The 26,716-nt window shown below is 38.4% G+C and overlaps 1 protein-coding gene across 1 annotated transcript in view; it reads left to right on the forward strand.

The window, feature by feature from the left end:
• NELL1 (neural EGFL like 1) overlaps positions 1-26,716 on the forward strand; it is a 266,056-nt gene that overhangs the window by 69,116 nt on the left and 170,224 nt on the right. The window contains exon 11 of the mRNA XM_042837211.1: positions 4,434-4,562. Coding sequence (XP_042693145.1) covers positions 4,434-4,562 — 129 coding nt within the window. The remainder of the gene's footprint in view (positions 1-4,433; positions 4,563-26,716) is intronic.

Consider the following 26,716-nt stretch of genomic DNA (forward strand, 5'->3'; position numbering starts at 1 on the left):
GAGAGCGGCTCCAGCCCTCTGATCATCTCAGTGCCCTCCTCTGGACCTGCTTGAAGATCTCTCACCAACCATTAGATCAGGCTACCCAGGACCTCATCCAGCCTGGCCTTGAATGCCTTCAGAGATGAGGTTTCCACAGCTTCTCTGTGGAACCAGTGCTGGCCAACTTGCTCTAGCTGTCATGTTCAGCCCATGTTTAAAATGATCGTATGATGTTTGCAGCAAAGCAGACATAGAGGGGAAGAAGCTTTCTTTTTTTTTTTTTTTTTTTTTGCAAATCACTTTTTTATAGCATGCCTATTTTATGACCCAGGGACAATCATAATACGAAAAATAATGTCATGAAAGTTTTATGCTGTTCCCTTCAGCTATTTTCCTCCTTGCCAAACACAGTGTATAATTTTGCAAGAGTGGATTTTTTTCTCCTTTGCATGAGTGATTCAAAAAATTTTCACGAGAGTTTTTCTGTTATGCTCATAATTTTGATATGTTAGAAGAGCCTCTATAATAGCCCTAGCTCCTTCAATCTGACTCTCCCTAAATGTGAGAGTGTGAGGAAATAATGAAGTAGCAAGAGCTGGTTTCCTGCAGAAATGTTCATTTGCTGTCCTGTAATACGCTTTGGCTGGTAGATTTGGATTGACTGCTGACACTGATTTGACAGGAAGTAGAGAATCCTACAGATAATCTTAAGCTTGCATTTTACTTTTGACACAGAATTATAATCTAAAAATGGTGGCTTCTGCCATCCTCACTTGTTCTGCTTTGCTTTGTGTTAAGGGGATTTCAATTATTTCACTTAAGGCATGAGAACCCTCTGCAGTTAACATACTTCCCATCTCTGTCTAGCTGCAAGCTTGGGCTTTGCTTTTTCAGAAATCAAATAATTCTCTTGCGTTGCTGTGAAGTACGTGTTATAGCAAGGTTTTATTTTTATGAAGGTTTAACGCAGGTTGATAACTAAGTACTGGATATACATATTTTTAACTGTATTTGGTATTTAAAAGACTTTTGTTTGCAAAAGGGAAAAGGAAATATTTAGAATCTTGTAGGATGTGCAGTACAATTATTCTAATGCACAGAAATAGAGTGTTTAATAAGATCTGCAGTCAAGTAGCAGCTTGAGAGAATTTAGGAAGTTGCTCTTATGTCACACCACTGAGTTCTGGGACCTCAGACTCTGAAGGCATAAAAACTGCTGTTCAAAGTGCTTCATTGCTCATGACTTGTTTTAAAAACTGGTTCAGATCGTGAAAGGACATAATTGCTAGTGCATATTTTATGACTTCCTATGAGGTGTTTCCCAGATTTACTTTACATATTTACATTAGTTACTGTGGGACTTAAGCATAAGAAGTTAAAAGATTTTGAGGGTGAAAGGACCTTGAACCTTTTAAACATAGCTAATGCTATTAACGGAGGCATCATCAGCACTCTTTTTAGAAGCCTCTGATGTGTGAAACAGTGAAAATGTGGATTGCTGCAGGGGAGTTTCTTGAACAGCAAGAGAGAGGGGGATTACAGTTCCTAAAGTGAACAGCTGGGGACACTGGAAGGAGTGCAGAAAGCATTACCCATGTTACAAGGAAACCCTCAGAAATCTGGGAGGCTCATCAGTGTGAGGGTATGTATGTAGGGTATATTTGATTGCAGCCATGCTTTTGAGTGAATTCTTGCATTCTTCAATCTGCAATTAAACCAAATCACCAATATAGTTGGTACTTAAAAGATAGGCAAACCTTGATGTCATTGCAAAACAGTTTAGCACACTGCTTTGGAAAGGCAGGTTTGGGGAACTGGAATGTGAAGATACTGAGAAGCCTGGAAAAATGAGAGCAATGTTTGGGTGCCCCAAATAGAATGAATGTTTAATTTTAGATAATCTGACTTGGGAGCAGTAAACTATGCAATTTCTGATAGGTACACAAGTGATAGTTTTATGCCTGGCATCATGAAAATTGACCTCTTTCACGCTTGGTTTAGTACATTAGGGGTGGTAGTTCTGCAGTCAGATATTGCTGATGAAAAGATATGGATGATGCTCTTAAGAAAAATGGGAGCAAACATTTCTGCAGCCTTGATAAGGAAGAGTAATGTTATTAGAAATGTTTGGGCAAGGAGCAGAGGTCATTGTGCCTATAAAAAAAAATGTAAACACGCTCTTCAATATTTAACTCCCATCTTGAATAGTTTTGAAGGGCTGTTGTGAACATTCATGACTGTATGTGTCAATGTGGGGGGAAAATGTTTTCTGACATCTGTTCTGAATGTGTTTATCTGTAATTTTAATTCACGCTCATTTGCCTTGTCATCTGTGTCGGCCTGAAATTAGCTTAGATGATCTGAACTATTTAAGATTTTCTGTGCTTCTGTCAAATCCTCTCAATTGCTTGCTTGCTCACATGTGATGATTCTATTTTAAGGCTTTTCTTGTACTTAGAGAGGCGTTGACTGTCTAGATAAGACTTGGCTGAATATTTGGAAATCTCAGTAATTCAGTTATTTTCACCTGGTCAATAGCAATATGTGCCCTCTGCTAGCTGCTATCCGTGGCTGGTTGGCATTCAGAGTACACTGGGTAGTTTTTCCATTTGTGTAGGTATGATGAAGGAACACCATAGATCATTTCATGGTCGAGAACTAATAAATATCAGATGTTTGCGGTTTTTTGCATTCTGGTTGCTTGAGGGTGAGTGGTTGCTCCCATCAATAGATTGACATTTTAGTCAGTGCTCAGGGCCCTCTCTTCTTAGGAGTATAAGCACAGCACTAGCCAGTCAGCAGCCCTAGGCATGTTCCAGCCTGCTGAATATGAATGAATTTAAGTGTTTACCTGAATTAGTCATTGAATTGGACCTAAAGGTGTGAACAACACAGGTAGCTTATTTTTTTTGCAGGGCGGTCCAAATACAAACTGGTCTTTATTCACCAGAAAAGCGCGATAAACACTCGGACCCAATATGAACTGCCAAGAATAGATAGCATTTATTCCTTTTTCACCTTCAAAACCCCAGCTGGGGAGAATGCAGACCAAGGTCTAAGAAGTACACCACCACATCCTGGATATGAGCCTGTCAGTGCTTTTGAAGTGCTAGATGTGTGTCCTTACTGTGGGGGAAAAAACACTTGCAAGAGCCTCTGATTCAATAGAATGTGTACTGTGACAGTGAGCCCTTACAATTCTATACTGTCACGCACATTTTTCTGCAGGTTAACCTTAAATGACGTTTGTTTTGTAAAAGCTTGAAAGCATACAGCACTGTGCGTGCTCTTAGAAGAACAGGTTTGCTGCTTTTTGCTTATGGATGTGTTGAACAAATCTTTTGAAATGCTGTGGGAAGTGGAGCTTGAGCCACTCTTGGTTAACATTTTTAAAAGGCAGGAAACGGTGTTTCATGGGTAATAATAATAACATATTCATAATAACAAATGCTAAAGGCAATCTAGAAAAGTAGTAGGTTCTATTATCATATATTTCTAATGAGAGGAGAATAGTGGAAAGTTTCTTAGAGCCTATCAATTGTTTTTGATGCAGAAAATTATATAAGGACTATTGTAATGAAAACATGCTGAGAAAAATGAAATCATTTTTTAAAGGTTTGGATGAGAAGGAAGGAGGTGTATCTTTTTATCATGGCTTATTGTTGTCTAAAGTTGGTTATTTATGCCTCTCAAGTCCCTGCACAGTAGTAGTAATCTACACTAAATTGAAATGTGGTATTTTATAGTAACTAATGCAGTGCACTGATATGTTATGTGGGCTTTTAGTTGCAGTGTCTACTACTAGTAATTAAGCAAGTTAATGCTGTGTGCTAGTTCAAAAAATAATTATTCTGAAGGACCAGAAAATAGCCTGGAATGTCATGGTGTCAGAGAAACAGTGGAAAAAAAAATATTAAAAAAAAGCAACCAAACAACAAACACCTTGTCTCTTGGGTAATATCTAGAATATTAACAGAATAGAAATCTTGCTTAGAGATGATAAATTGGATGCTGAATGCAGGATTTTTGAGTTCCAGTGCTCAGTTTCAATTATAAAGGCAAAAAAAGACAAATACTCTGGTAGCATAAATGGCTAAAGAGTATAACTGCCCCTTAATTTTTACATTTCATTTTATTTTTCGATGCAAGTTAAATATATAAAGTGCATAGATTCTGTAGAAGATTAATGAATTGCCGTGGTTTCCTCCTCTGAAGTTGTCTTTTTTCCTTACTAAAGCTATCCAGGCAACTGAATGCTTGGAGAAAAAAAAAAAAAGACTTGAGTACAAATTGATGGAGGAATTAAAAAAGCCTGTGTACCAAAATTGATTATAGAGTGAATTTCTAACATATAACATGCTGAAGCTTTCAAGAAATTAATATGGTCAATGTAAATTTTAAACCTGAAATAAGCATGTTTTAATCCCTATTTGCATTTCCTTGTATTTCAGGCCATAACTTCTGTGCAGAAGGATACAGATGTGGTGAAAATTCAGAGTGTAAAAACTGGAACACAAAGGCTACATGTGAATGCAAGAATGGTTATTTCTCTGTCCAGGGGGACTCCACGTATTGTGAAGGTAAAGAAAATATTAAACGACCTGCCCCCTTAACAACGTGCTCAGAAAAATAGTATTAAACAAGTGGTGGAAGAATTAATTCCATTGCAAAGTTGAATTTCAAGATAGTGAGATCACTTCTCAAAGGGGGCTCTTTTTGAATGCATGAAGTTCAAATCAAAAGTAATCAAAAAAAGGAGGAATTGGTGCTGGGCTATTCAGATTGTCTATTGTTCTCCTTCATTGGTTTGTTCTTGTATTGGCATGCTAAGGTCATGCTGTCATGACAACTTCCAAAATACCTTTTTTCAAGTGCTGTAACCTAAAATGTTTTCTAGAGAGTAACATCTGTGTAAGATGTATTAAACTTAGGCAGTGTATGTTCTGCTGGCAATCATGAGTAAGGTTAGTGTGAAGGGATATGGAGAGTTCAACACAGAAATGGTGATCTGCTGTACTTCCTGGTGTGTTTCTGTGGACCAGGTATTTGTTTGAAGCAGTCCTCTTATGATACAGAAGATGCTGTTTCTGTAGCTGAAGGGCTGTAGCTGAGGTACTTCTGTTGATGTTCCATCACAGGAAAAGATGCAATATTCTCTTTTTTTTCCTCTGCGTTTTCTGTGCTTGCTGTTATTTTTGACAATGATCTACATATCAGAAAATGGATTGATGAATCAACATACAGCGCATTTCTTCTTGCCTTTGCCTTAGAAGGCTTTTTTTAATGCTCTTGTATATTAGTCTGCAGTATTTAATCTTTTGGCTAATAAAGGAAGTTTCAGAACTACTTTGTAAAAAAAAAAAAAAAAAAAAAAAAAAAAAAAAAAAAATTCCCCTAGGTTTTTCATCTAGTTGTTCTAGTGATGGAATGGACTTTTTTTGACAAGCTTTTAAAGTACACGAAAAATTGGAAGTCAGGGTGAAAGGATAAAAGAGGTGTGCATGGACTGGGTTTAAATAATCTTACGTTGATTAAAAAAAAAAAAGCTTAAGTGAATAGGATTGCTTTAAGCAGTTCGTAAAGATATTTGGTAACTTGTTTTTACAAATCTTGTGTTATTTAGTCAGTTCTCTGCAGACAGAAGTTTGCACGCTCCTGTATATGCACTTTCAGTGTCTGTGAAAACAATTTGTATACGTTTCTTTTAGAAGACAGGCAGCCTGTTTGTCATTTTTTTTTCCTACAAAAAGAGAAAAGTATGAGAACTGCTGTATAAGGGCACTACAAAGTCTGTGCAAAAAGCAAAAGACAGTTTCAAGGCTCCTTGTCAGCCATAATGCAGAATTGAGTACTTGTTCTTTTTCTCCTTTTTAATTACAAGCAATATCCAGTGTTCTTATTAATCTAGTAGCAGATTGTCTATTTTCCTTTTTTCTCTACGACAAAAGTTGAAAAACCTCGAGTCAAGTAACTCTGGTGTTGACAGTACATTAGTGGTGGGGTAAAAAATGAGCTTTGGGAAGAAATTAGCTTGAATGTGTATATGGCCTGTGTTGCAGTGAATTTTGGAAGGGCAAATCATATCCCTGACTTCTTGTATGTATGAATAAAGCATGGCAGAACTGAATAAATCCAGCTTTCTTTGCTATCTGAGACAGTGATAGAGGAAAGAGGATTTCTAGGTATTACAAAATTGTAAATTTGGTAGATGGAGAATGGTTCTTAGAAGACTAATACCTTTTTCTTCTTGTTATCAACAAGAGTAGCCACAGAGTGACAAATTGGTAGCCCAGAGATAACTTCTTCCAGCCCTGCAAAGGATTTCATTTCATTCCTTAGAACACTTTTCTGCAAAATTGCTTTGTATGCTCCTCTAATTTCATTTATCTCATCTGTGCTTAATCTGCTAGGTAGAATAATTTCATAGGTAGCTTTATAATATTCTCGAAGACATGGTAAAGCTGTTATTTGAATCAGTGAGATCACAGACATGCATCTGAAGGTGTAATCTCTTAGTGTTGGTACAGAGGAGTAGTGAATTTCTGTGTGTATTGTGTAAGAACTGAATGAACGAAACACGTGAACAAGAAGTAAAACCCATACAGAATATCTGTGGGAGCAGGGAAGATACCTTTTGTAATTCTGGTTTTGCCTTTGGTATTCTTCTGCCCTTAAAATTAAAAGATGACATTACGGTTTCCTTTGAGACTGTGAGATTAAAGTAGTTTGTACTTAAGATGCATGCCTATAAGTGACACTTGAGTTCAGAATGTTCTGGAGCTTGAAATTTTCCAAATTTCTTGTTTCTGCCATTGTACTTAGAACACTTGTGTGCGAATTCTAATGCATGGTGTTATTTTATGGTTATTCCTGCTTACTCTTACGTTTAATTCTGGTGTATTGTTGACCTTTATGGCACCATTTTGATCTTGCAAGATCTCTGACAAGTTGCATTTCAGTTAGCTTTGCTTTATTTATTTGGAAAATAAATTACGAAAATAACCCTGAGAAGCTCTTACAGTCCATCTCCAGTAACTACTCTTCAAGCAGCCATCAGCTCTTTGTGTCAGAATGCACAGGTGAATGGTTATTCACTATTAGGGATAATGTAAGCATTTTTAAGGAAGATTGTTTCTGAAAATGAGTGCACAAAGCTTGTAGAGAATGAAAGCAGAAAGCAGAGATCTGCTTTTATAGAATACAGACATATTCAAATACACAAGTTTTTTTTCTTGGTCCACTTGCATGTGTTGTATATGTGAGACAAATCACTTGCCATTTGCAGAGCAATATATACAAATATGTCTATTAGCCAGTTTGGCTGAGCTTTAACTTCAGATGAGATACTTAGGTGCAAGTGTTAAACCAGTCTTCTTTTACTTCAGTCACGTGGATAAATTCTGGTAACTGCACAGATAACCAGAGTCTCTGGTGACTGATATGACACGTGCAGCTATGACTTCTTAGCACACCATTTAAATCTGTTGTGTTGATTCTTCCAACATGATATGTGGTGTACAGGAGATAAGCAAATATACTTTACTACTTAAAAGCTAGAATGCTTCACGGTTTAGGACTACTTCACAAACACCAACAGGACTCTCCTGAAAGAGCAGAGAGAGGGGGAAGCATTGGCAAATGAAGAGTCTGGAAGCTCAGAGACAAAATGAGAAAAATAAAGCCAAATCAGTTAAAATCCACGCTTGTCACTGGCACGACTATCCTCGCCTTCTAGATGCTAGGAAACAAAGAGCCATGTCTTCTGAGAAGAACTTGGTGAGATTCTGCTGTTGTTTCCCAATAAAGAGCAAAAGCAAAAATCGCTTTTTTTCTCCCTCCCTATTTCAGTTCTGTGTTCTTCACTACTATCTAGCTTGAAATTCTGATAACCCTTTTCTGCCTGTGAAGTTATGCTGGTACAAAAGGGATTATTACCTAATTGTGGCTGGATTCTGATTCATTGTGGGGGCTGCTTAAATCTTAAGTGGAATAAATCTCCCCGTTAGGATAAATGCATGTCTATTCTTGCTGACAAGAGTGCATCAAACAAAATTAGTATTAATATCCTTTGCTTCATGCAGAGCTAATCATGCCCCAGGAGGCATCTAGTATGAGTGATACTGTAGCCACAAGATGTCTTGTCATGCTACAAAGAGGTATTTTTTCCTTTCTAGTTCACTAATGTCATCCCAGAACATTCTTGTCGTAATGGATATAATGTAGAAAAGGATTCATGGACTAAAGTGAGCCTATAAGATTAATATTCTCAGTATTATGTTGGTAGTGTTTTTTTATTTCCCTGTATGCTGGAGCAGGATGATATGCTGTCTAGGATATCTTCCAGTTTGTGGTGATGAGTATAAACAGGCTGTGTGAATTTTAGTTGATCTTCTAGGAGCAGCTGACAAAGTAAAGCTATTATATAAGAACATGAAGAAAACTTCTGTGTCAGAAGCAGCATTTTTAGGTGGTGATTAGGACAGAAATCTTGAATGAGGCTGGTTTGCCCTTAAAAGGCCAAAAATTCTAAGGCCCCATGTACTGTTGAGAATGCCTGATACTACTTTCCACCCCTCCTTCCCCCCTTCTTTACTGGTTAAGTTGCCAGTGATAGTAGATCTGTGAGGGATGTACTTCTGTGAGATTAATTCAGCAGCACTGTTAGTTTCTTTATATGCTCTCTTAAGGTCACCACACTGATGTTACTTCAGCATGAAGAGTTAGTGAGCTAAATGCCTTAATGTTGGTGAGAACTGTTCTATTTTTTGTCCTGATGGCGTGCTCAAGGATCCCTTATGATGTTCATTCAGAGGGAACTTCACACTTAGTCACTTCCTTCCTTCCTCTGTCCGAAACATTTTATCTTAATTTGTCATTACGAAATTATTGCACATTATTGCTCTTTTCAAAAATGTCACATAAGCTGTGAAATATTAACTGAAGATTAAGTACTTGGCAGCAACATGTTCAGTTTGTATTTACAGCGATCTTATTAGACTAACAGGTTCTGGGGAGATGACATAGAGGTGAATAATTTTGATAATCTTCATCAAGAAAATCTTAATTAGTTTACTTAAATGAGTGGCAACAAAACTTCCTGCAAGTGTCACTTGACTGATACAGTTTCTACTTTTCTTATCAGTGTCTTCCCCAGTCCAGTCTGGCTGATATGTTCTAACAGTTATTGGCAGAATGATGCAGTGTTATTTTTCTTATAAATTGTTTCTCCTTTTATAGTAAGCTAAATAGTACTGTTATACCTGTACTTCAGTGTAGCGATTAAGCACAGCTAGAGAAATAGGCTGTACGCAGACTTTTTTGGTGTGAGTTCAAGTTAATCCACAATATGCCATCTCCTACAGAATATTTTTGAAATCAGTAAGTAGGAAACAATTTATATGTGTATAAAAAAAAATTATCATGCACTTAACATGTAATTGATCTTTTGTTATTCTTAATTTGAGTAGTCCATTGTGACTCACTGCACACAGTAGAAATTCCAAAGTACTGATCCTTCACTCCTGTCTTTTTCCTTCTTCTAAATAAGCAGACCTAAATTACAGGATTAATGAGAAATTTCAACACCCTCCTTCACACTTGTTGGCTTAACTCAGCTTCATATTAGCTTGAACTCAGCTTCACATGAACTCTTTGACTTTTGATTTTCATTACGGTTGGACAAGAGGAATGGTTTGACTTAAAAAATCTTTTGACTTAGAAAATCTTTCTAATTATGGCCTGGAATTATTGGCCTAGAAAACTGCATTTGTGTAGTCTATTTCATGAAGCAGTCTAAATGTCCTGAGGTTAGTTAGTTGACATTTTCCTGTAAGGTTGGGTTAGCAAACTGTCACTTGTTTGGATATACTTTCTATAATCAGCAATAGCAGTTCTTTATTTATGGTTATTCTTATCTATGTTAATGTTAGCAATTGCAGTGTTAATAGCAGTGCCCATTACGTACTGCTGGGGCTTTGAGATGACAGAGGATGAACTGGGGTCGTCAGCTCCTTGCTCTTCTCATTTCAGGTCATAGTAACAAAACTCCCAGTTTTGTCTGAAGTTCATTCACCTCAAGATATGAAAAGTTGAAATAATTTACTATTTTGTAATATAATTTCTGTTACAATTATATAAAATAAATCTTTCTGGGATTGTGGCTTGTGAAGTCAAAAAGATGGAAACTGGCAGCAAATTTGAGAGTTGTACTTGAGAAACCCAAAACTGTGTGGTATGAAGCACCCTCTTTGGGCTTTAAGTGGTTGATATAGGTCAGGTGTTTGGGGTTTTATAGCACAGCCAGAACGAAAGCTGCTCCATGGTATTAACAGGCAGAGAGTCTTCCCCAGCAGAGGTAAAATTACTGTAAAGTCTGTGTCTAATGTCTACCATAGCATTGAGAAAGGCTATATTTCAATTTTATGGCTAAGCATAAAGCTTTGGAGTCAGTAGACCCTCAAAAACATGAGTGAATGTCTGCATTTAATTTGCTGTTCTAGATTTACATCTGTGAATGAGAGCAGAAAGTATTCCTGGGGCTTCTAAATCTTTCAGAATTTATCACATGAAGTAAGACAATCCCAATCTCAAAATATATCCAGTAAAGACTAGATCAGTCTGCTCTTAGTTGCACTAACTCACTTGCAAATAATGCTTTTCAAGGGAACATGACCTCTTTTAAGACGGTGAAAGTCAACACGGCAAAAAATGACTGGTATTGACTACTGAAGTATGGCTGTTCCTAGAGTTTGTAACAACCTAAATTGAAGATGACCTTTCTTATTTTATACTGCAGTCTCATCAAAATGAGTCTTATGTTTTTGCAGAATTAATTTGTCCTGTAAAATGTAGAACATGTTGTCGTAATACCATTATTCTCATCAGCGTTGCCTTTAAATTCATATCTAGGTACAACCCTGTTAAGATTGAAGTCAATATCAGAGATGTATGAAAACCTTGAGGAGAAAACTGACTACTCATTTGCCCATGAGCATGGAACCGAGCATGCAGCATGGACAGACCAGGTGAACTGTCTGCCTGATCTACTGTACCACCATGCAGTGGCTTTCTGCAGCTGCTTCTCCCTTGCCAGGCATACAGTCATCTTTCTGCCACAGCCTGATGCTGCACGTGATGCCATGGTAGCTATGGGCAGTTGATGTGATTAGGACTGGGGACATTAACACGTGAATTATCTAAGTTTTTAATCTGGTAATGCAGGAGATCTCATTCTTAGGTCTGTAGAACAATATTGTGTTATCTTACTGCCCCATGGGAAACAAGAATATTGATTGACTTAGGTACATAGTACTATTGAGGTATTGACTTAAGACAATAAGCTTTGGTCCTCAGGATTCTGATGCTAATTTTCAAACCACATTGAGTTTTCCTGTTGTGTGCGTCCCAGACACACAGTGCCCCTTTTTCTTTCTATTTCTTTTCATTTAAGCTTGATGATGTCAGAAATAATTGTGAAATTCTTTCCAGAAAGACAAATATATTGAAAAATTCCACTCCAGAGATGCTGATGTTCATACAGGTTTGGTTGGAAAACACCTATTTTCTGAAAGCAGTGCAGAAAGCAAAGCAAAACATAGAGGAAAAAGGCGTGCTTTTTCTTTTTTTAACCCATCCTCACAGAAATTAGGAAAAAATAGCCTTATGATATTATATGATAGTTTTGTTCCAGAAGACCAAGCGCACAGCAGACTTTTAATGAAAAAAGGAAAGAAAACCCTGTTGCTATACTGCCAGAAAGAAGAAAATATTGAACCATGCAATGTGACTTCTGTTATTGTTCTTAAGATGAGAGAATTCAATGAAAGTTACCTCTTACATTTAATCCTTTGATCGTTTACATCTTATCTATAGATGGCAACTTAGTGTACAGAACTCTTCCCAAGCAGTTTAAACAGACTGAGAAGTAAACCCAGTCTTGCACGTGTCCTTTCAGGTACAAGGCAACTGGCAATCCTTAGTTGATGTGTTTCTTGCTGTATGAAGTAAACTAATTTACTGTGCAATTCTCCTCCTTTGACACTGACTGTAGAATTTCCATTGCAGCTGTCTTAATTTCACTGCGTTGTTGATTGGCAGGTGTCATTAATGTTATGTAGTAACACAGCTTCCATGTGGCAGTGATATATGACTGTGGTTTTAGATGGTTTCCATTGGTTTGACTTCTGGATCAACTTTTGATGATTCTCCTTTTGTTTGTTGTATACTCAACAAAAAAAGCAACCTTCCTCACAAGGTGTTACTTCTTCCTGCAGTCGATGTTCACTAAATGTCTTAGTAAACTTATGTTCTGTACTGCATAGATGTACATGTATGCTTAACTATATGCCCTGGATACTTAGCAAAATTAACTAATGGGACAGCTGTTAGTAGGAAAGAATTGCATTTGTTGCAAATACACTGAAATTCTGTGTTGAAATGTTAACAGAGGAAAGTGGGAGGAGGACGTAGAAGTGTAGTAGGCCAGTTCACCATATCTGCTGCAGAGACTCACTCAGTGGCAGTTTTTCAACCAGAATTAAGTCCTCACGTGGAAATGTAAAAGTAAAACAAAAAAAATCCAACAGTAAAATTGCATTCCCATTTCATAAACATACGACTTGATACCATCAAAAATATATATATTATTTGTCTTTAAGTTCACAATTTCTTTAAAAGGTGCCTATTAACCTACTTTACAAGACTTTACTTACTTGGCAGTGCCAGCTTCAAATTTCCACGCATGTGTGTTTGTCAGTGAAAGTTCCTTCTTTTGTCAGCATAACCCAAATAATGCATTTGTTCTTTGTTTGTGAGCTTTAATGAACGAGACTGCAGTTTCCTTGTACTATGACTTGCTAGTGGAGGAGACAGAATTAAAAACAAAACAGACTTCCTTCCTGAAAGTAATTACCTAGATGGAAAGATGGGGACAGCATGCTTGCTAGTGGATGAAAGTTTTCAAATAGATATTTTTTTTATATTAAGCAGATTCTGAAGCTTGTTGGAAATGCTCTGTGTGACTCTAGATGGATTATTTATGTTATCAGAACTGTTTTTATACTTAAAAGTAAATTAGTTTAAATTCACATTCCAACTACCAATCTCTGGAAACAGTATAAATGAAATTACTTGCCATCCTCTGGAGTAACTTCAATTCTTTTGGTGTAATGTCATGCTGAGATTTATATGAAAATGAATTTTAACTTCTAATAAGGTAACCATATGCTTTAGAGTTGTTGTAATAAAGTGTCATAAATAATTATGGTTCCAAAGGAATTCAACCTTGCAACTGTCAGTTCTTCTGTTAGCAACTTGCATTTGAATGCGTTACAATCATTGCTATTAAAGGAAATCTCACTCCAGCAGAATTGCAATGAAAAGCCTATTCTGAGGCTGTTTGTCTGTATGGAGGGGCATGGGGGTGCCATCTCCACTTCAACAAATGCTTTTAGGTGTTAGAGGTGCATTCTTCTGATTTATATTGAACATAATTGAATGTCTTTTATGTAAAAGTTGGCTTTTTACTTTTGTCATTTGCCAAGAATAGGCAGATCATTTCTAATACAGAAGGAAACAATAGTGTTTTATTCACCATCTGTCTTTAAGCAGTTCACGTCTTTCTATTCTGTAGTTTGATTTACTCCTGCCATGTGACAACTCCAGATCTTTTTGTGTTCCAGGACTCCAGATTTGGGTACAGGGAAGCGTTTATGTATTTTTAGATTTGTGGATGGAGGGTGGTTAGGAGTAGAGGGCAAAGTGCATTATATCATCAACTGCCATTTCACAGCCTTTATTTCTTTACAATTTTACTCTTTTAAAGAAAAAAGAGTAATTTATTTATAAGAGGCCTAATTTATAAATGAGTTAAACAAAAGCCTGTTAATGTTGTTGACTATTATTTGTAAGAGCTCATTGGTAGGAGAAAAAAAAATACGGCTATGACCCTTGTAGCAGATTGTTCCCATTACATGTTTTGGCTCTGAAAAAAGGACCGAAATTCCTGCCAGAAATTGTGATGTTTTAAGTCAGTCTTCCTCACTGTGAGCAAAAAGAGTTCCTGCTGCTCTTTATCCATTAAGACTTGGACTTGGTATTGCCAGTGTTCCTTCTTCAAATTGTTATAGTTCCACTCCTTACCTCATGCAAACTGTGATATTTCCTTTTACTGATGTCAGCAGAAAAATTTGAAAAATTTTACTGGAGCAATGGCAATTTGTTACCAGGGAAGTGTTTGCATTAAACAACTGGAGCGAAGCAAGGATAGAAGTCTGAATGGCTTTTCTGACAATTACTGGGAGCTTGCTTGTGGCTGAGCTGGACTATAAAATGCCGAGAAGTATGTGTTTATAATAAACTGTTTTTGTTTGAATTTGAATGGAAATTGCCAATACTTTTATCCAAATCACTGAAAATGGCGTGTCCAGCTTTTAAAATTTAAAGTGAGGTGCTGCAGTCTTGTCTTTTTTTTATAAATCTGAATTGTAATTGGAATCATTCAGAAATGACAGGTGTATCTGTGACACGCGTGTGTGTTTGTGTCTGCGTGTATGAAAAAGTGTCTGTATTGCAGCACAAAAGATTTTGGTTACTCAGGAAGTGACTGTCAACTTTCGCATGAACCCATGAATGATGTGAGGATTGCTTTGATGTGTGTTTTAGGTAATTCTGAGGGCTAGTAAGGCAAATTGGAGTCACAGAGGTTCTGACTTCCATTGATTTTCTGTGTTGTATAGAGCCCACTGATGTGTTTTACTTTCAAATTTTGTTCGCAGACTTTATTTGAGGTCCTAGATTTGGGAAAAGGTTGTGTCAGGCAACAGTCTCTTAGATGCTGCGATTTAATGTGGTTCCAAGGCCAAACTTTTCATCTGAAGGTCTGCCAGTTTTAGGGAGAAATTCCTATCGGATCCTGTCCTTCCTCTCTCAAAGTACTGTTGCTTTTGTTTCCTTCTCAGACAGTAAGAAATCATGTTATCTTGAAGCCACATTCCCTTGATAGTAACAAAAAGCATTAATGATTAAAGTTGATCTAAAATCTTGTGGGTTGCATGCTAAATCAGACAGCGTCTGAATTCTCTCCTGAATGTGGGATTGTCAGAAATTTTAGTCTCTACTGTGATAAACAGAGTGAGCTAAAAAGGGCTGAATACCTTGTACAGATGCTTTCCCTGTGCTGTGTACTGTATGAGCATTTGAGAGAAGCTGTGGGATTAAGTACTGCAGCCAAGTCCAGCTACTTTCAATAGCCCAAAACAGCAAGGGTGATACATTTTGGGAACATGAATTTATGTTCTAGCAAATGAAAATGTCAATCAACACAAGATAAGGTTACTACGGCTGTCCTTTTCTTTCGTTATGATACGTGCTCTGTGAAGGACATCATTACTGCAGAGTTTATCACTAATGGTTTTTCACTATCTGGAAGGTCATTTCTTTTTAAAAACTAGTGGATGTTCACAATTCAAGCTGACAAGAAAATTCAACGATGAAAGCACAAACACATGCCAGTAACAGGCCAGTACATCTATGTTAGGTGACTGGACAAGCATGATTTGGGAGATTATTCCTGGAATGTATTCTGGCTGTGGCTGGGTAGCTGCTGTAATTTGGAGTGATTGTACCTAGGGTTACAGGGACTCCACTTAATCAAATGTCTGAAGTTAGCTCTGCTTTAAGAAGGATACTGGACCAGGTGACCTTCTGAGGTCCCTTCCAACCTCTTTTGTGTGTGTGCATTTCTTCTCTTATCCTATACTGTATTTTGCATCAGGAGCACTGGAGGGACATTAGATACTGTTAATTTTCTATGACTGCCCTTTGGAGAAGTGGGAAGTACAGAGGGGGCAACTCTTTTGCACAGGTGGAAGTTCTGAAGTGGAAAAAAAATCTGATTTAAGTGCTGATACTTGTAAGACTTTTTTTCAGCTACTTGATGCTCCAGCTGTCTCTCCACTGCTCTTAAACAATGGTTTTGAGGGTATGGATGTCCAAATAACAGGGAGAGGATGGCTTTTGGAGAGCTAGAAACCCTATAGTGCCCAGGGTCTGTAGTATAGGTAACAGGTACAGCAGCTTTGCTGCATCCAGAGAAGGATATCTACCAGGTGTTGTGTGTAGACCAGTTGTGGAATTAAAATTAAGGGCTTTGCTATGAGGTAAAGATGGTTTCAAAAGCAAGCAAACAAATACTGATAAACCACAAACCACCTCCTTCTCCCCATGACTTTTAACTACTAGTGAATTTTAACCTTCAGTCAAAAAATTTGAAGTAGAAAAATCGTTCTGCTTCATGTCAAAATACTTATTTTCTTTTATGTTTACCAGGAAATGTGTTTTGCCCTTTGTAATAGCTCAGCTGAGGGCCCTTCTAGTAAATATCTGCTGTCTTTTTCTTTGTGGGTATTTATATTGTTTCCAGTAGATGGAAAAGCAAAATCGGTTCTAAAAAATGCAAGTCGAAATCCATGACAAATATTGGTTTATACTGACACGTTTTTCCCATAAAATCTAGCTAGCGACTTACTGATATGATTCGGGGTATTAGAAAGTGATGTGCATATAAAAATAAAGCAAAAAAGGTAAGCAGTTATTGGAAGGACCTCTTCTCTGCTGTATAGTTAAATGCCTACTTCCTTTTTGGAATTTCAGCAGGCACAATTTGCACAATTCCTTACTGACATTTCTCCTTCTGGTTTTTATTCAGATAAATTTGGGATTGAGTTTTACACTGATAGGTCCAGAAAGAGTGTCTATTTAAGGGCAAACTGTCCTGATTTTATTAAGAGGCATTGAGGCTTTCACATAATCCAGATGTAGTTGGCTTACATTGGTGCAATTTTAATACATCTGGTTCTGAGGAGAAACAGCTGTGAGGACAGCTCCAAGTTGAGACATATATTTGTATTACATATTTGTATTAAGTGGTGTTTTCAAGTAATAAGTTCTCTGCTTTTCCAGTGTAATTGATTTGTGGAAATATGCAATTTTAATGAAGAAAAAATCCAACATGTTATTGTATTATTGTATTGTATTGAGAAGCTGTATTGGAGCTGAAACTAAGAATGAGATTGGCTTGTCCAATTGCAATGTCCTGCTAAGAAAAGGAAGGTAGAATTTTTCAAGTATAAAGGATCTGCCCGTTTCCTAGTGTATCTCTGTGCAGGTTCTTCTGTTTTGGTTTGCTGTCCGGAAGCTCTGATAATGGTGTAACGATCTTCCATGGTCTTGCTGGGGTGTTGTGGGGCTTATTGGATAAAGGTGATTGATAAGGAACAGCATGACAATACAAGAAAATAGCCTGAAGCAGGTGTAGAAGAGTAAGCATACTGTTTATACAATAAAAAATGTTTAAATATTCATTTTTATTTATTTAACGCTACTGACAGCTGAGGAAAGGTATTCAATAAAATATTCATGTGCAGATCTAATTTCTTGAAAGATAATTTCTCTTTCTACCAGAAACCTTACAGAATAAGAAGTCAATTTGATTTGGCTTTTTAGATGTATTTGAAAAATCTATTTTTGAAGGTACCTGCATCTATTTAATAATCATCTTCTTTGAACTTGGGGAAGAAAAGGATCTAACAAGAGATATTGATTCAGGTAATTGAATTGAGCACAGAAGTGTGTGCAGCGTCTATGGAAACTGGCATCAATATAAGTTATCTCCTATTGAATTGATGACTTTTATGATTTTTTTTCAGTACTCAGAAATTTTTTCAGTAAGACACACTGCCATTTTTTTTTTTTCATTTAGTATACCTATTCTTCACATCTGAAAGGTAAATTTGAATTTTACCCTTTGGTTGTTTTAGAAACCTCTACCCTTACTGCTCTTCTAAGTTTTCTTTCTAGTCTTAATTTTGTCCTTCATTTTCTAGATTAGACATCATCACTTTCCTTCTTGCTATTTCTGATTAATTGCACTTTTATGTTTTGCTTTATTCTCTTGAATTTGCTTTTTCCTACGTTGTCCTGAAATCTCTCACTGAAGCTGTATGTATTGCATGTCAGTTGTCCTTGTAGAGATTACTGTGCTTCAATAGTAGAAACTGGATTTTCTTACAGGCTTAAGAAAGTGCTTGAAAATTATTAGGGTGAAATTGGCTACATTAAATGTATGTTAGGTTTACATATTCTCAGTGCTAATTCTTTTTTTCTTGCTTGGATTCCTTTAAATATGTTATTGTTTTGCTTAATGTGCTCTAAAACAAGCAGATGCCTTTACCCTGAAATGCAAACTCCTTTCTATCTCTCATTTTCCTTAGGATTGTTTACCTGTCATTTTCATTTTCATTATTTTGTTAGCCTAACTCTTATGACTGGTGTTTTTCCCTCAAGCTTTCACTAGAGAATGCATTTGTACATATCAGTAGCTTTACATGAATGCAAAGGAATGTCTTCAGATGTGAATGTGAGTTGGTGTTAGCTCAGAGACATTAATCATGTTTTGGAAAAACAGAGCTCTAATCTGTAATGAGGTTATGCTGAGAAATTATCATGCTCTTAGCATGTGTAAAGCAGGCAATTTCCCAAGGCAGCTCATGTCTGTAAGGGCAGTTGGAGCACATGCTTGCTCATTGCTTTGCATGCATGGAACTGAAGACACAGGGCTTAGGTTAGCTGGATTCTTGCTTCTGCTGACCAGGAGAGGTTGTGAAGTCAGACCTATCACTGCAGTGGGCTGGTCAAGAAGTAGCTGTTGCTTTTCCTGCCTTTTCTGTTTCCTCAGGAACAGCATTTTCTGTTCCTTGTTGCCTTGCATTCCAGACTCCGCTCTTGAGGTAGGAAAGCTCCATTTTTTGCAAAGTTGATTCAGTTCTTCGGTTGTTGCTTCTAGTTTGCATTTCTTTTTAAAACATCTCAACACTACACTGCATCATTTGAGCAATAGGAATCCCACAGCAGCCTGAAGTTGTTACTAATGTATTCCCATTACCAGGAGTAGGAGTGGTTGTGAATCTTTCTCTCCATGAAGTTCTTCTTTGCCAGTTGAATATGGACAGAAAAAATTGCAGACTTGAATGATAGTTGAACAGGCAAAATAGAAAACTGTGCAAGTGTATTAGGAAGATGAAGATCATTGCTAGATAGATATTAGTACCTGGGTAACTGACATTTAGGCTGATTCAGACTCTTAAAACAGTGGCCTTAGAGAGGCCAAATTCATGCACGTGAATGATTTTGTCTGTTTAAAAACTTTTTCCAGAATTATAATAAAAAGTTTCCTCCATTTACTTGGGCACAACTGACATGAACTTTTGAAGGTCAGGCCTTCTGCTCTGTTCTGCAGCTTGCTTTTAACCCACTACCCCTTAGGTGACTTTATTTGCTTTTTGGCTTCCAGTCTAGCTAGCTGAATCAATGCTGTCGTGAAAAGGTCAGCAGTAATCTGAAATGCAGTTCGTTTGTGGAAGAATGTAAAGCACAATTTCTAGTCTTTCCTCTAGCTACGAGGATCAATTCAGAACCTGGCACCACAATTGCATGATTTTCATATAGTGATTTTTCTTTATCAACAGTAATATTAAATTTGGGTAAAAAAAATGACGTGCCTTTTTGCCTCCTAGGGCAGCTGTTGTTAAAGCCAAGGCTGCAGTGCACCAAAAGGGCTTTTAATAATTAGCACCTTGCTGGTTTTGTTTTACTGTCAGTGCTGTGCTTCCTAACAGCTGGTGAAACATTGGATTGCATAAAGATGGGCAAGTTCTGTCAGTATAGGAAGCAACATACTCTGTGCCAGTCAGCTTGAACTTGTGTGTTGTGCGTGTGCAACTTGCCCCCACCTGATTGCCAACTGATTCTGGCAGCTGTTTCTCAGTTAGTGTTGACATTATTGGATGTTCATTAATGTGCAACAGATGATGAATGTGGAGACAGACTGAACATCCTCTCTCATTAAATACTGGGAAACAAATGAATTTCTGTTTCAGGTAAGTAGAATTATTTTTTGTTTAGTTAACACAAATAACTGAAGCTCAGTTACATCTGTTTTGCAATTCTCATAGATCTTGAAACGAACTAATGAGGACGGTGGAAAAGAGAACTGTGTCTTGGAGTACATGGGAATCTAATCAATGTGTATTCCCCTAAGCTATATCTGTTTTGTGCTAGGTTGCCATTGATTTTAACATTTCGGTGTTAGCCATAATCCCCTTTGAATATAAATAATTCCCTGGTAGTTTCTCCTGTATTTGAATTAATTCTAAAGCGATTGACTTGAGAACTCTTTATTGGGCATTTTTAAATAAATCTCTGACTACTGTGAAATCAGTGAGTATGTTGGACAGTTGGACAACCTTCTCAGTTGATGCTGAGAAAGCCTTAGACAGCTATAAAGTGTCCAAGTTGGATGCTGAAAGAAAAGCAGAAATCTTGAGGGAAAACCAATACGTTTGAACTATGTATTTTATTAGTTAGTATGTTGGTTACAGTTCTTAATTCCTTGAAGATATAAAGGAGGCTGAGGTGGCATCCAGCTGAGTCTGAGGCTGGAGGTGTGGGTATATACCCTTCTAATTTAAGAGTGTGAGGGGCTTCAGCTCTCTCTTGTCTTAGAACTTGAATTAGTTGAAAAATGTTTTTGAATCTGTAACCTGTTCGGTGCCATTCCTTTGACTTCAGTCTTAAAAAATATTATTATTAAATTGAAGATGCGATATTGAAATTGTTCTGTTGAGACAGGAAAAGCAGGCATCCAACAACTAACCTAAGTTGCTGGTGGTGTTATTGCTTGCAACATATGTATATATATATAGCAGTGGGCAATATTTTGACTTGTAGATAGAAGGACTTTGTAATCTGTTAAACAGTTTGGAGCTACAGGGGATAAAATGAGTTAGGGATGATTTAACTGAAGCAGCATTAGATGCTATTCTTTGATATTCTTGATTAGGGGTGTGTTTAAAAACCTGGGGGGGAAATGTGTTCTACCATGTCAGTTTTATGTCTTATCATAGGAATTTGGTTTATGTAGTAGAGTGTATCAGATGAATGCTTTGCAATATCAAGAAAAAAATCCTTGCTGCTTTGAAAAATTGAGGATATATTTCTGTTTGAGTTGTTTTAACCAACAATAGGACTGAACTGATGTGTAATGCTTAGCTGAATTCTTGGAATAGTGCGATGTTTTGGTAATCCTATTGACAGGAAACAGCCTGGGTATGTGTACGAATCTGCATATTATTAACCTGGATTGATGTGCTTGTGATGTGTTGCTAAGGTGTTCTGGAAGGGTGGGTGAGTTGCTCTCTATGTTAAGGAGGGGATAAACTGCAGGGAGCTCTCTGAATGATGATCAGGAGCAGGTTGGGAGCCTGTAGGTTAAAATTGGGTATGGAACCAATAAAGGACAGTTGGTGGTTGGGGTCTACTATAGGCCATCTGATCAAGAGGAGCCTGTTGATGAGTCCTTCCTGCATCAGCTACAAGAAGTTTCATGCTCATAGGCACTCATGCTGATGGGGCAAGACAACGTGGCAAGCTGTAAGCAATCCAGGAGACTTACAGAGTCAATTGACAATAACTTCCTAGTTTGAGTAGTGGAGAGACTGACCAGAGATAGAGCATTGCTGGACCTGATGTTCGTTGATGCGGAGGAGATTGTTAAAGATGTAAAGATCAGAAGCAGACTGGGCTGCAGCAACTGGGCTGTGCCCTGGTTGAATTTGTGATCTTGAGAAACACGGGCTTGGCAAAGAGAGGAGTCAGGACCCTGAAATTCAAGGGGGTGAACTTCAGGCTGTTTAAGGAATTGTTGAACAAGATCTCATGGGAAGAAGTCCTTAGAGACAAAGGAGCAGAACAGAGCAGTGTACTCTGTGAGGATGCTTTTCTGAGAGGACGAGAGCTCTCCATCCTTCAGAATAAGAATGCAGGCGGGGGAGATAGGAAACTGGCATGGCTTGGCAAGCACCTGCTGGTCAAATTATGGGAAAAGAAGGGCAAGCACAGTCAGTAGAAGCAAGGGCATGTCAGGGATGCTGTCCAGACTTGCAAAGATGGGATTAGGAAAGCTAGGGCACAGATGGAACTGAACTCATTGAGATATGTTTAAAAAAGAAATAACAAAAAAAGGAAAGGATTCTACAGGTACATAGGTGGAAAGAGGCAGGCCAAAAAGAGCGTACCTCCTCTGCTAAACGAGAAAGGAGAACTGGCTACAACAAATTTGGAGAAGGCTGTGCTGCTCAATGACTTCGTTGTCTCAGCATTCACTGGAAGCCAGAATTCTCACAATCTGCCTGATCAATATGGTGGCCTTCTTTGATGGAGTGATGGCGTCGGTGGACAAACAGAAGGCAACTGATGTTGTCTGGACTTGTGCAAGGCCTTTGTCATGGTTCCTCACCACATCCTTATCTCTAAATTGGAGAGAGATGGATTTTTGAAGGCTAGACTATTCGGTGGGTAAGGAATTGATTGGAAGGTTCCAAGCACAGTAGGGTTGTGCTCAATGGCTCTATCTCCAGGTGGAGGCTGGTCATGAGTGGTGTTCTCCAGGGGTCTGTCTTGAGTCTGCTGTACTCTTTAATGCCTTTATTGGTGACATAGATGATGGGATTGAGTGCACCCTCAGAGTTTTCTTCTGGCACCAAGCTGAGTGGTGCAGTTTATACAGCAGAAGGAGGGGATGCCATCCAGAGGGACCTTGCTAAACTCGAAGGTGGGCCCTTGTGAACCTAATGAGGTTCAGCAAAGTAAAGTGCAAGGTTTTGCACTTGGGTTGGGTGATCCCAGATGTGTACAAACTGGGAGTAACCTTGAGGGTAGCCCTGTTGAGAAGGATTTAGGGGTCATTGTTGATTACAAACTGAACATGAGCCAGAAGTGTGCAGCTACAGCCTGGAAGGCCAATGGTATTCTGGACTCTGTCAGAAGAAGGGTGGCCGGCAGGAGGGGAGGGGGAATGATTGTCCCCCTCTGTTCTGCCCTCGTGAAGCCCCATCTGGAGTTCTGCATCCAGATCTGGGGTCCCCAACACAGGAAAGATGTGGAGCTTTTGGAAGGGGTCTAGAGGAGGTCTGGAGCACCTCTCCCATGCAGATAGGCTGAACTAGGAACTGGACTTTTTCAGCCTGGGAAAGTACAGCTGTGGGAAGACCTTGCTGTGGCCTTCCAGTACTTAAAGGGAAGACATACACATGAGGAAAATCAACTTTTTGCATGGGTACTTAGTGCTAGAACCAAGGGGGAATGATTTTAAACTAAAGGAAGGGAGAATTAGATTGGATGTCTTAGGGAAGATTTTTACTGAGAGATTGGTGAGGTGTTGGAACAGGTTGCTCAGAGAGACTGTGTTACTCCATCGCTGGAGGAGTTTAATGCCAGGTTGTATGAGGCCCTAGGCAATCTGATTTAGTACTTGATCTAGCAGCTGGCAGCCCTGCCTGTGGTGAGGGGATTGGAACTCACTGGTCCTTGAGGTCCCTTGCAAATCAAGTGATTGTATGATTCTACAAAGTGTCTAAGTGGAAGTGGGAGGCAAATGGATGAGGCCAGGCTCTTCTCTGTGGAGTGTTGCAATAGGACAAGGAGTAATGGTCTAAAACTTAAATATAGAGAGTTCCATTCAAACATGCAGAAGAACTTCTTTACCGTATGGGTGTTGGAGCACAGGAACAGGTTTCCCAGAGAGGCTGTGGAGCATCCTTCCCATCTAGATGCCTGTCTACCTATTGTAGGGTACCTGCTTTAGCAGGGGTGTTGGACTCGATAATGCCTTGAGGTTCCTTCCAACCCCTGCACTTCACTGATACTCTTACACCATATAATGCCACTGTAGTCATTGGGTAGCTAGGGGGTACCGTTCTAGTCTTAGGATCTTCTCTTACTCATGATGATATAAATCAGTGAGTGCATATGTATATATATATCACATAAAATGGGAAGATGTAAAGACATATTTTAATACTACAATATCTAGCACTTCTGTTTTGGGACCAAGCTTTCACTGTGCTGGGTATTATTTGTAGGAATGGTTAAAATGCTATCTCTTTTTCAGTAGGTTTTATGACTCAAATGTAAGACAAGAGACTATTTTAGGTGGGAGGAAAAGAAAAATGTGGGAATGTGGTTTGAAACTGAAATCCTGGAATAGCTTCCTTTTTCTGCTTGCGTACAATTCCGATTTTTAAGGGAGTAGGTTTTACTTTAAAATCTGTTTTTGCGAGCTTAGCATAATTCTGTTGATATGGACTAGTTGTGACGATAAAAGGAAGGCAAGGATGTCTTTCTCTGAAAAGCAGAAAGTTGCACTAAATTCTTCTGTGTAAGTTAAGAATCTCTTCAGCACGCTTTGCCCTCAAGAGAAGGAGTCCTGGATGCCTAGGTTTAGGTAAGATTTCAGCAAGGGTTTCCTCTCTGCCCTGCTTTAAAGAATTGATGGTTGTTTGAAGGGTGCAGTGGCTCCCTTCCAGGAGCCACCCAGGGAGAGTCTGTAGTATTTGTTAGGGTTTTTAGACATTGTGGAAAAGGATGATTCCAGGAAGGTTTTGAAGGGAGTGACGTGGTATGTAGTGATGTTAATTCAGAGCTAATCTCAAGTACAATGCGAGAGAGTGAGTGACTGTGCTTGGTTTTTGTTACTTTGTAAGTAAAATTGTCTCAGCTACTTGTCATGATCTGATTCTAGTTGGGACCTCATGGCACTGAACGAGTGATTCTAATTAAAATTGGAAAAGTACGTGATCCTTTTAAAAGTGAAAGCAAACAGAATAGAGAAAGACTTCAGTCAGGAAAAGTATGGAGAAGGTATGATTAAATCTTTTTGTTCAATCTAAACAATGTAAGCATTGGGTCGTGTATTGACTTGTATATTTCTCATGATGCAACAGAGGAGGCTGCCAAGAGCAGGACTGATAAGTGCTATGCAGTATGTCATTTCCATGTGTTGGTTCTCTTGGCCACTGAACCTGCAGTTTGAAGGCTATTCTGCAGACTTTTCTGATGCATGAGAAAGCATTGTTCAGACCTTTCTGCAGCGCTCATCTTTGTTTTTCTAGCCTTTTTGGCTCAGGTGTTGAGCTCAGCAGCCTGTACAGTGGTAGCATGACTACTTATGAGATAGATATGTGGTAATCTATATACAGATGAAATATGGCTCCTTAATGTTTCAGGATATTTTTCCTGTGAGTGCCTGGCAGGACAGAATGACAGAGCGAAGTTCTTGATATGTAGTAAGCTGGTGATTATACTTAACTTGCAGCTGTGAAGTAATGAATTTAAACACCACATAAAGAGTTCAGATAATTTTGGTTTAAATGCACTGTTCTGTTCTCATGTTCCTGTGCACTTGGAGGTCAATTCTGGTAATGTTTAACTGCCGCAGTTGGATTGAATGATGTCTGAATAGAGAGATATAAGTATGAGGATAAATATCAGCATATGATCAAATTGTTACGTACTTATCAGTTACTTTGGTGCCTGTTTCCATTTAATGAGTACAGATGTCTCACACCAAGTTTCATGCATCTATCTCTCTCTACCCCCCAGTGACAGAGAAACAAAAGCAAGTTGTGCAAAGGCAGATTCAGGTGGGGTATTAGGAAAGCTCAAATAGTGGTCAGGTGCTGGAATGGGCTGCTCACAGAGGTGGTGGAGTCGCTGTCCCTGGAGGTGTTCAGAAATGTGTACATGTGGTAATAAGGGACATGGTTTAGTGATACTGGTGGTAGGTGGTTGGCTGGACTAGGTGGTCATGGAGGTCTTTTCCGACCTTGATGGTGATTCTGTGATTTTTATCTGGGCATTTTGATGTATACTGCATTCAGTGTTTATTTTATATGTATCTTAGGATCGTGGTTTTACCCACTGGTCACTGACCCTAGGGCTAGAAGTGAATTATTCAGCAGTCTGCTTCTAACTGTGCTTGCCCTCCTGTCTATTGGTAGGTGTGGCACAATTATTAATAGCCATTTGTAAGAAAACTAAGTAGAATACAAATACTTCCCCAAGCCTTTTATCCTTTCTTTTCTTCCCTTTCATCGTCTGTGCATTCGCATTACTTTTTCTAATGTCTTATTTTTTGAAGTTACTGAAAAGACCTCCTAGTATCCTGTGCGTTCCTTAAATTCCATTTCAGTGGAACTAGAACTCAGTGTGCTCTACCAAAACCAGCAGCTGATTTCCAAGGCCTGGTATTGTTGTGTTGCCACGGTTCCCCACATGCTGAATCCCAAGAACGTGTCTCCCTGGGTGCCTGGAGCTGTTTGTGCAAAGCAGTAATGGTGCAGATACGTGCTGATTGCCATAGGGACGGGCAGAGCTCCCAACCGGTGGCTTTAAAGGAAGCAAAGAAAAAAGCTTCTGTTTGCAAGGCAGATGAAAAAGCATGCAGTATAAATGGTATGTTCTCACAAGGCAAAAGTTGTATTAGGAGTACAAATGGCCATTGCCATGACATGGTATTTTTTCCAATGGAAACTTAAGGCGACATTGCATGAGCTGTTTGGCATGAATAAAAGACCCCAGCACGGTTCTTGTGAGCCAGTAAGGCAAACTTGAATCAAGTTCGCTGGGATTTATTGTGACACTTCGAACAGCAGTAATCTGCACATCTTGGGTAGGTGGCAGCCTGGGTTATTGAGTGTTGCTCTGTTGATCAAGCTTAAAAATCACTTTAGGTATTGTTTTTAAGGTCAGGAAACAAGACTTTTTCAGGACAGCAGTGTTTACTTAAATTATTATTAAGGTATAAATTTACTTCAATAATTAAATTATCATAAGAGGGCTC

This window comes from Centrocercus urophasianus, unplaced genomic scaffold (genome assembly GCF_019232065.1).
Source record: "Centrocercus urophasianus isolate 14NV4802_14NV808 unplaced genomic scaffold, USGS_Curo_1.0 seq_7, whole genome shotgun sequence".
NCBI classification, from domain to species: domain Eukaryota; kingdom Metazoa; phylum Chordata; class Aves; order Galliformes; family Phasianidae; genus Centrocercus; species Centrocercus urophasianus.